The sequence below is a fragment of the Culex pipiens genome, chromosome 3 (assembly GCF_016801865.2).
Source record: "Culex pipiens pallens isolate TS chromosome 3, TS_CPP_V2, whole genome shotgun sequence".
Lineage (NCBI taxonomy): Eukaryota > Metazoa > Arthropoda > Insecta > Diptera > Culicidae > Culex > Culex pipiens.
The window spans coordinates 122834319-122844993 of NC_068939.1; the positions used below are offsets into that span (position 1 = coordinate 122834319).

Below are 10675 nucleotides of genomic sequence, written 5' to 3' on the forward strand. Positions count from 1 at the left end.
GACATGTATGCAGTTTGGCTCAAAATCTTGTGCTCTTTCAGAAAAAAGCCTCAAATATCCAGTACTTTGTTCTAGAAATAAGGAGGAAATCCAGTTCAGGAGGAAATCGGACCGCGCTCTGGACTCACAATCCAGAGGCCGCCGGTTCGAATCCCGAGGCGGACGCAAAAAAATCTAAGTGTAAATATAGGTATTCGGTGCCCTCTCCCCGTGCCATACCCAAATGCTGAAAAAAGTGATTTTATTATGGTTTTTGACAATTTCCATATGATAGACTTGATTTTTTTAGTCTCGAAAATATGTTCACCGGAAAGCTCGTCTAATTTCCTATAAGATTGATATGAGAGGGTACTGTACAACCGATTCCCTATTTTACATGGAATTGCTTTTTACTGATATTATATAAATTTTTCGATGAACTGTGTCAAATCTCGTTACAAATACTATTTATCAAACAGTTGCAACAAATTAACCGCATAAAACCCCAAATCATTCACCATCGTCCCAAAAACATTCTGCATATAAATTTCATAATTTCCAACGCGCGCGATTCGCTCGCTCGCACGGTGAAAAATCCAAAGCCAGAGGAGATTTTTTCCTCCACAAAATTAGAACACCACCTCGGGTGGTTCAGCCAGGCGTAGGCGATCTGCGCCGAGCGCAAAAAGATATTAAAATTCACGCACAATTTCGTTCGGTCCGTGTGCGCCGGGGGGAAGAAAATTTTCCTCTCGATCGGCGGCCAGACCGAAAATCTCGCCGAAAAACCCACCGACCGACATTAAAATAGCCGCGGAAATTTTCGCTTTCGTTCGCGAGGTTCGGGAAAATTTTGCGCAACCGCGTTTATTTTTTCACGATTTCGTGAAAAAGTTGAGCTTGTTGGGTGTGTGCGTGCACGCTCGGGAAATTGAGGGGAAATTCCACGCACACACGCGCGCACCCCGTTAAGGGGAAGTTCGGGAGCGCGCACGAGTTTAAAATTAGACTTTTCACGGCGCGCGCGCACCCTTCGGCAACGGTGACGTCACGGCGAAAAGTCACGACGCACCGCCGATCGTGGCAGGCCGCGTTGTGTTGGTGCCGTCCGAACGCGCGTTTTAGGGTCAATCGGACGTTTTAACGTATTGCACTACTCAGTGCTATCGTGTTTTTAGTCTTGCGAGGATTTGAGTGAAAGCGCTCAGGTTGGTTTGTGTTTTTTTCTCCTGTCCCGAACAAAAAAGTGGGAATTTTTGCTGGTTTTTTGGGGAATTTTTTTTTCTCCGTGCCCGGAAGATCCTGTGACATTTGGGACCCTCCAGGAATGGCTGCGAACACGCTTCCAGTGATGGAGAAAAAATCGTTGGTTCGAATCCTGACCGACAGGTGGCGCGATCAGGATCAAGCGCGAGTGACGTAAGCGATGAGCTGTCACAGTGACAGCTGTTAGTGACGTGACGTGTGTGAGGATCCTCGAGCGGTCATCGATCGATGATTGGACCTTGGGGTCAGGAACAGTTGCGGGTTCGCAAGGAAGAAGATCATGAAGATCATGATGAATGACTCACTCAGTGTTGGAGGACGTGCTAAATTTAAAAACTTGCAAATGTAAACTTGCCTAGCTAATAAACTTCACGGTGAAGCAATCTTAAAATAACTTAAAAAAAAAAAGATTTCCAACCCTAATTGAGTAACACTCAACCCGAGGCAGTGAAGCAATAACTTGCGAAAATCTTTTCCCTCCGTGTATTGGTGGGTTGTTTGTGTACAGACACTCTAGGCTGTGACGATGTGTGTTTGCGTGTGCGGCGGATCCTGACTGCGGCTGCGCCTGCTTGGACCTGAGGAGTTGCGCCAACGTTTCGAGAGTTCAATGCCTACTTTTGGACCTGCACCGTTTCTGACAGCTCGCGCTCGGCTCGGCTGTTCTAATTTTAGTACTCGCGACTGCGCGGCACGAGAAAAAGTCGAAAAATTCGCCGTGTGAAAATTCGCTACGAATACAGAGAAAGTCACGCGAACGCACGCACGCACACTCACACACACATACACACAAACAACCACCGCACAGACGCCTACTTTGTGGGAGTTATTTTTTCTCGGGGTGTTGCAAAATAGACCGACGTTCGGGAATTCGGGTCGGATGTTTGGTCAGGCCGAAATTCCACAGACTGCGGGGAAAATAGAACATTTGAACGCACACACACACAAACGTCAAGTAGAAAATCGCTCCGAAAAACTCTGAACCTACGCCTACGCAAGTTGTGTGTAGGTGGAGATGAGTCGAATGGTCCGAATTTCGTGCTAAAAATAGAACTCGAAACCGTTGAGTTTCATCGGACGGATCGAAAAGATCGTGGTTTTTGCTGGCTGGCTGGCGCTGGAGATCGGGGTGACACATGGGGGACACCTGCGATGGCCACCGAGCTGGCGCCAGCGAAGATTTGAAGAGAAACACTTTTTAGAGTCAATCCACAGGGTGTGATGTCACCCTACTGGGAATGTTTATTTTGGTAGCGCGCGGATTTGGTAGCAGCATTGACATGTTTTTTTAATGATCTCATGTATGTTGTCAGTTATTGTGTTTTTATATGAGGTCACATTTGTTTTATAATTCCCTCGTTAATTTTCTCATTTGTGTCTATTTTTATTCAATGGTTCTTTTTTTTGATTTACTCAACTTATTTGTTTTGTTATTTTTATTTGCTTCTATTTTTACTAATTTTATTCATAGTGTATTATATTAGCAGAGCAGCAGGCTTGGCCAAATCGTTAAGCTGTCCGCTTTGTAAGCGGATGATCATGGGTTCGATTCCCATCTGCTCCAACCTTCCATCGGATGGGGAAGTAAATCGTCGGTCCCGGCCTTGGTTAGGTTAAGTTAGTTTGTTAAGTCATTCCAAAAGTAGGAGTCGTCTCCACGCTATAAGTACAAATAACACACCAAACCAAGCCTGCTCCGGTGGAATCGCTGGCGGCGGTTGGTTTCGCAATCCAAAGGTCGTCAGTTCGAACCCTGGGGTGGAAGATTCCTTGAAGTTGAAAGAGGTTTGGGTGCCCTCCCCATTCAAGCCTTCGGACTCCTAGGTTCGAGCAGAAACTTGCAATAGAAACCACAAAAGACCTGGGGTTGTTGAATGTGGATGGTTTGATTTTTGTATTATATCAATTTCTAAGAATGAATATCAATAATTACTATCAAAAGTGACAATCACAATAACATTTTTAAGCAATTCTGATTTCATGTATTTAGTAAACAATTTGGTAAACAATAAAAAATTCTTCGTAAACTTTTCTTAATTAACGAATGCTGCTTGCTTACTGGGCTGAACGAAAAATGTCGAGGGGACGCTCAATGCATTATAGTTTCGTAAGAAAACATAAAAATAAAAGTTACTTAAATTGTGTCCATAGCTAAGTATTCAAGTTGCCTTTGAATTTTACAATAACTTTAAAAAAACTTGAACACGCTTGAGGAAATGTTTCTAATTTGGCCAAAATATTGATTTTTCATTAGGTTTTGTGAGTACATTTTGTATCAAACGATTGGGCTATTTCAACACGCAGAAAAATAAGGCATATTTGAATCATGATTTTTGTTGGATAAACGCTAAACTTCAGCTTTTTCAAAACAATAAAAGACGTAATTCCAACGCATTTTTTTTTGTTTTGATTTTGATTGTTTTCAATTACAATTCAATATTTATGACAATACTTCAAAACGTTCTGAAGCAAATATTTTTATCAAGAGCAGCCATTATACACGGTTGAGATCAAGTTACTCTATTCCCCTTTCCTTTTGGAAATTCCAAGTATTCAAAGTTCATCCCGCTCACTCAAGAAATATTGACATCTAGTGTGAGCGGGATAAACCGTTTGTTTGAGCCCAAGGTGGAGAATCGTATTTTTCGTATAAACAAATGTTCGATATTACTTTTTAATATTGTTTATAAACATTAGACGTCTGGAAAAAATGACAGCACATCAGGCAGTGTCTGACATTTTCGCTGCAAATGTATTGATGAGAGGGAAACTTCTCACAAATAGCGAAAAATTGATATTTGAAACTCTTATTTAAAATACTCGGGGTTTTCAAATTTCTTTGTCTGTGAACACTCAGCTCATTCAAACTCTTTTGATGAAAATTCTCCAATTTAATGGAAAAGTGAAGTTTACGATTTTTCTATTTTGACCTCTTTATTTTCCTATATATATATTTTTTTAAATTAAAATCTTATAGGTAATCAGGGCACAAAACCCGAAAACTGTGTGTCGAATCGTCTAACATGCCATATTTTTTTTTCCTGAACAGGGATGGAATAACTCCAAATATCTTTTTCGCTTGCTAACTTTCATCACCCGCAAAGGAAAGAAGAAGAGGAACACGCAAAAGAAAATCACTCCCGAACTTTTCGGAGCAAATCCATCAGTTGAAGATTTTTTTGTGATTTTCATTGTTAGCTCCACTTAAATACACCTATAGAGTTATCTACGTGCGCATGTATTGCGTGTACGTACACGAAAAAGATTGAGGTTAAATTTTGTCCGGCCAGCAAAATCAAATGGTGCGCTAGTGTGTGTACGCGAAACGTCATAAAGCTCTATGAAAACTGACAGGTCTTCTTTCGACTTGTGACGTAAAATCTGCAAATGTTTCATTTTATTGTCCGTTTCTTTCAAAGATACACGCTGCGCGGCATTTCAGAATGTGCCATAGACGTTGTTGCCAGCGATTTTCTGCACTTTTAGTGCAATAAAAAACATACCCGGCAACAATGCCATGCAATTCGAACAAGAAGATCAACAAAAACAAAACGCACAGTACGGGATTTGACAGCGCGCATTTGCCGAAAGTGCGGCGCGTCGTTTCGAGGCTGGTTTGCCGCGTGTCCTTTTCAGGAATACGCGCAATACCGATATTTCGTGCGCGATAGAAGGATTCCTCAAGGGAAGTGAAACGTTCAAGATGGTGGCCAATATGGCGGCTACAAAGTGAAATCAACAATAATACAGTATGAAGTCTGTCAAAGAGTTGATTTTCACAAAATTGGGGTCGCTGAACCCGATTATGAACACTAGAATTCTCCAAAGAGACCAGGAAGCGTGCAATCCAAGATGGCGTCCCTTATGGAGATGGGAGAATATTCATGATTTTTTATTCAACATGTAATAGGCTTACCCTAATAAAATCGATGTGCCTAACAACTAATTTCCCATATAGTGAAATCTAGTTGTGGTATAGTTCACTATACTACAAATAATATGTCACTATATGGGGAATTAGTTGTTAGGCACACTCATTTATTAGGGTATTGTAACATGAAACAGGCTTGTGACACCGTGACCGATTTCGGTGGTTTAATTCGGGTTCAGCGACCATCATGTTATTTTTCCGAGTGCCTAATGCAGAGGTATCGGTTTTTTAAGTTCAATTAAAGCTTCTTTAAGACGTTTTCAACTGAAATTGGGTAAAACAGAAGCTCACTAAGAAGTGAGCAAGCATGTTTTCACCAACAGTTTTGCTAATTGAGATTTATGTTTTTATTGAAAAAAAAAAAAAAAAAAAAAAAAACAGCCAAATGTATAGAAATGGATCGAATCTTTATCCCGTCAAACATATGAGAATTACCTCTAATTCCAGAAAACCAGCAAAATACCTATCAGCAAAGTATTAAAGAACAATCAATTAATACGGTACTTTTATTTCTTTCCCAGCTGTTTGAATTTTTCGTGGACAGGCCGGGGTAAGCAGAAAATCCATCCACCATGGACGCGATTAAGAAGAAGATGCAGGCGATGAAGCTGGAGAAGGACAATGCCGCCGACAAAGCCGATACCTGCGAGAACCAGGCCAAGGAGGCCAACATGCGCGCCGACAAGATCATGGAGGAGGTCGCCGACCTGACCAAGCGTCTGGCCCAGGTCACCGAGGACCACGAGAAGTTCAAGAACTCGCTCGAGCAGGCCAACAAGGACCTCGAGGAGAAGGAGAAGAACCTGACCCAGACGGAGGCCAACGTTGCCTCGCTGACCCGCAAGGTCCAGCAGGTTGAGGAGGATCTGGAGAAGTCGGAGGAGCGCTCGGGCGCCGCCCTGTCCAAGCTGCTGGAGGCCACCCAGTCCGCTGATGAGAACAACCGTATGTGCAAGGTGTTGGAGAACCGTTCCCAGCAGGATGAGGAGCGCATGGACCAGCTGAGCAACCAGCTCAAGGAAGCCCGTATGCTCGCTGAGGACGCCGATACCAAGTCTGATGAAGTGTCCCGCAAGCTGGCCTTCGTTGAAGACGAGCTGGAAGCCGCTGAGGACCGTGTCAAGTCCGGTGAGGCCAAGATCATGGAGCTGGAGGAGGAGTTGAAGGTGCGTTTTGGGCGGTGAAAACCTTAGTAAACGATTGTTAATTGACTGATTTATGTTGGATAGGTCGTCGGTAACTCGCTCAAGTCCCTGGAGGTCTCGGAGGATAAGGCTAACCAGAGAGTGGAGGAATTCAAGCGCCAGCTCAAGTCCCTCACCATCAAGCTGAAGGAGGCCGAGACCCGCGCCGAGAACGCCGAGAAGAACGTCAAGAAGCTCCAGAAGGAAGTCGACAGACTAGAAGGTACGTTGAGGGAACGCGGGTGGGAGAACCTGCTGGGGTGGCGCCGCCACCGTCCAGGCTGGCGACCGGCATGGTTCTCCAGCGATACACGAATAACTCCATTGACTGTTGTAGCGCTCACTTATCCTACTCCAATACACTCAAGATAATATTCACCACTACACACGACTCTCTTGAATGGTAGTGCTTTGAAAGTAAACTTTGGGTAGCCCAAATGGGGATGCTTTTCTAAATATAGTAAAAACAATAGATTGTCTAACAGCTTTGCTTGACACGTGAAGCTTTAGCGACCTCGATGTCAATTGTTTCCGTAACTGAAAGCTTTGTAAATAAGAAGCATTCCACGAACTGTGAGTGTTTCAGCTCAAACAAGACGATACATCACGAAGGCAGTCACCACACAGGAATCACCACAACATTTCAACGACCCACAGCTGCAGCAGCTCAGTCGACGCCAACTGCGATCAACGCAATGGCCGCGCTGTCACTTGATTGTCACAACAACCGAATTCCAACCGATTTTCTACCCGTTCTTTGCAGACAAACTGATGAGCGAGAAGGACAAGTACAAAGCCATCTGCGACGACCTGGATTCCACCTTCGCCGAACTTACCGGATACTAATCGCTCAAGACGGCTACTACCGCTATCATTACTATTGTTGCTACTACTTCTACTACTACTACTACTGCTACCAACCACCACCACCACAACCGCCACCAATACCAGCTTGCCTTAGACCAAAGATCTGCTCAAAAACAAAAGGAAGAAGAAGAAGACCCGCGCCGGAGTTCCGGTTCGTTTGCAAGTTCCAATCTCACTTTCTCATTCTCTCGATCTCAATCCGTTCGTGTTTTTCCCGTTTTGCTCCGCGGGTCCGCTCTCCACCCTGTGTGGGACCGAGAGCACGCACGCATCACCCTGTATCTGCTCCCATTTTGAACGTTTTTTGTTTTTAAAAATGTGATCTTTAATTGAGATTTGAGAATCAGATGTTGTAAACTCTAGCAGATGAAGACGACGAAGAAATTGTTGTTTTAGGTACCTATCGGTGATGTTCACCCTTTTGTGTATTATCTTGTTGCGTTTTTGTGGTTACTGTTTTGACAGTTCGTTTTTTGTTTTGGTCGTCAATCGATACTTCATACATGTGTACATGTGCTCGTCGTCATGTCAACCAGCATCGTTCGAAGCACGTCGTTGAAGTCCATTCCATTGCCACCTACGATCCATCTTCTTGTAAATGACTCACTTGAGCATTTATTTTTTTTTCGGATTATGACTTTTGAATTTGCTTGATTTTTATCTCATTGTAAGATTTCTAAGAAGTATAACCCAAATGAGAAATTTGTGTCTTCTGACATTACAGCTGTCAATTCTCAATTCGGCGTAACCTTGGTGTAAACAAGAATTCCATCCCGCTCTCATTTTATGTAAACTGTTAATAGCGCGAGTGAGATAGACTGTTTGTTTACATTTAAGGATCCACACTCCTCGTATGGGTGTATTTAGGAAAATAAATGTGCTTTTCAATATTCTAAATAAGCAAAAAATAATTAGAAATCATGCAGATTCAATGGTCGTTCTTCTGCGTCATTGATCACCTAGAAGTCGAGCAAAATAATAGAAAAAGACCATAGTAAGTTTGTAAACAAACAGTGAATCCTGTAAATATCTAGCATACGCGGGACGCACGATTGTTCACAAATCCACTACGCTCTTTTATAAATGTGTTGCTCGAATTGTTCATCGATCACTTCTGATGTTTTGATTTTGAAACTTTTCTCTGGGTCCAGGTGTAAATACGAGACTTGAGTTTGACCCCTTTTAGTGACCCCAAGCATAGTTGGATCCCGTTCAGCCCCTTTGTGTTTTGCTTTTATTTGCTAACTTTTTTGTTTGCTTGACCGCACCATACTAACACTTTTACTTTTTCAGGATCACGACTTCAAACTGTCAAACATTTGATTTTGTTGAACTCCCATTTCTGTAAATGGTTCATGTTTTGAATTTTGTTATTTTCAAATTTGTTTCTTGAGGGTGTTTCCAAGGAGCAGAGACCCCTTGTGGTTTTTTGTGGAAACTCTTCTGTCAAAAACTACTTTACCGCAATCATAGACTAACATTCTCGACCGTTCTCTCTTTCTTCCCTTCCCACCTGTACAGACGAATTGGGCGTCAACAAGGACAGATACAAGTCCCTGGCCGACGAGATGGACTCCACCTTTGCCGAGTTGGCCGGATACTAAGCATCGACCTATTTATATACGTACATATGTATTGATTTAGAACTTTTCCTCAACGAGTCCCGCACGCGCCCCCTCGAGAAAAGAAAAACAGGAAACGCACCACAACCAGCTCGATGCGAACGAAAGAGAAAGAGAGAGAGCAGAAGAAGAAGAAGAATTAAACGTCACGAACTCCAAAGATTCGATTGTTTGAAGAAGAAGAAGAAGAAGTGGTAGAAGAAGAAGAAGCAAAACTTAGCTTAAAATTCATGTTTTATTAGTAGGAATTGTATTAGGACCTAATTTGTGAAATCATTTGATTAGTGAGTAAGAAGAAGATCATCATTCTGTTTTTACTAGAAGAAGAAGAAGATTCGTATTGTTGTTGTTGCAGCCAAGAGAACACAGTTCATGATCAAAAGCATCGAAAAGCGCTCTCAAAGCGCTATTTACTATAGGTTATATTATAACAAAAACAAAGCACTAGCCCTATCGTTGGAAGATTTTTAAGAAAATAATAACAACTGACAAAGTCAAAGAGCGGACACAAACTTACGCAGTTTAAGATTTAAAAAAATGTGTTGGTGTTGAAATTCGTGTGTAACCCAGAACGCAATCGTCGTTGGTAAGGAAAATCAAGAACAGCCAAGAAAAAATGTATTATTACTATCTTTTAATAAAAAAAGTCTTACACCACTGTTAAAACAAAAGCCCAGCCAAAAGTCGATGGTAATCTCTGTGCTCCGGATTCGGCTCGCGTGCAGGTGTTTTGCATGCGACGCTCGAGTTGATACTCTTTAGAGAGGAAGAAAAACACTCTCTATTTCTCTACTTTTCTAGAAGAAATTGAATGGAAACCTATTTATTGTAATGCTAAGTTTTGATTTATTTTGTATAATAAAAGTCAAATTAATTCTAAGGTACACCTGTCTGTGTGGTTGGGCTGATTTTTCGGAAGAAAGGAGGGCAAAATCTGACTTGTTCTAAAATTGACCGAATTTTGAAAACTATCACGCAGAGTCTGACTATTACCAAATCTTTTGAAGGAGCTCATCTCAGATCAAAAATCGTCTTTTCTTCTTTTTTTAGTATACCTACTCTGAAAGTCACGAGAAAGTACTCGTTAACTCTCCGCTCCGCTCCGATTCACTCCAATCTTCTTGTGAGTTGATCGATCAGTCGTTGCTCACTACTGGCATCACAGATGTTGAAACGGCCAGGCCTACTGCATAAAGTTTACAGCAGAGATGATTCGTTGAAGTGCTATGAGCGACTTGATTTTTCGTTCATATTCAGCATTTCCTTTTATTCAATTTGCAAAAGCTTATATGGAAGGCAAAATGTCACTCTCAGGTTCCCAATCGAAATTTCAAATTGGGGTTCCAATCGAGCAACAAGACAAGGTCAAGGTCGGAATTAATTTAAAATAATTTTGACCAAAAAACGAGGTTGTTTTTTTAACAATCACAAGCATTGTAAACTGTTGTTTATAATAATCTGGTAGTTTTTGTTATGTTTGTGCTTGTTCGGTGAAGTCCGTCCATCATAGTCATGAAAAAATGATTTTTTTGTAATGCTCTGTTTTCTATTCAATAAAACAAATTTCGGCATCATAATGAATCAATATTGTATAAGGCACTGAAGGAAATATTGTTCTAGGTAAGTAAAATGAGTTTCAAAAACTGTCATGATGCAAATATTTTCAATGGTTGATTGATTTGAAAATTTAAATTGTTTATCATAAAAAAAACTAATCCTTTCGAAAAAAAAAAACTCTTTTAGAGATGACTAAGGTTTGGTTATAACTTTAACAAGTCATGTTATTAAAATAAACATTTTTTAAGTAGATATAAATCGAAAACGGT

The 10675-nt window shown here is 41.5% G+C and overlaps 1 protein-coding gene across 3 annotated transcripts; it reads left to right on the forward strand.

The window, feature by feature from the left end:
* Nucleotides 1-1034: 1034 nt before the first annotated feature.
* Nucleotides 1035-9055, forward strand: LOC120423266 (tropomyosin-1). 3 transcript variants are annotated; one of them, XM_039587000.2, is made up of 5 exons: nt 1035-1187; nt 5698-6342; nt 6406-6583; nt 7124-7623; nt 8749-9055. In XM_039587000.2, the coding sequence occupies exons 2-4, from the start codon at nt 5749-5751 to the stop codon at nt 7204-7206; spliced, it is 855 nt and encodes a 284-aa protein (XP_039442934.1). In that variant the 5' UTR covers nt 1035-1187; nt 5698-5748; the 3' UTR covers nt 7207-7623; nt 8749-9055. The 3 variants fall into 3 exon arrangements, with proteins under 3 accessions (XP_039442934.1, XP_039442936.1, XP_039442935.1); XM_039587002.2 differs by having other exon boundaries at nt 7124-7378; XM_039587001.2 differs by lacking the exon at nt 7124-7623.
* The last annotated feature ends 1620 nt before the right edge of the window (nt 9056-10675 follow it).

Coding starts and splice junctions, on each gene's coding strand:
- LOC120423266 (XM_039587000.2), top strand. CDS start 5,749: ATGGACGCGATTAAGAAGAAGATGCAGGCGATGAAGCTGGAGAAGGAC. Junction 6,343..6,405: donor AGCTGGAGGAGGAGTTGAAG/GTGCGTTTTGGG, acceptor TATGTTGGATAG/GTCGTCGGTAACTCGCTCAA. Junction 6,584..7,123: donor GGAAGTCGACAGACTAGAAG/GTACGTTGAGGG, acceptor CGTTCTTTGCAG/ACAAACTGATGAGCGAGAAG.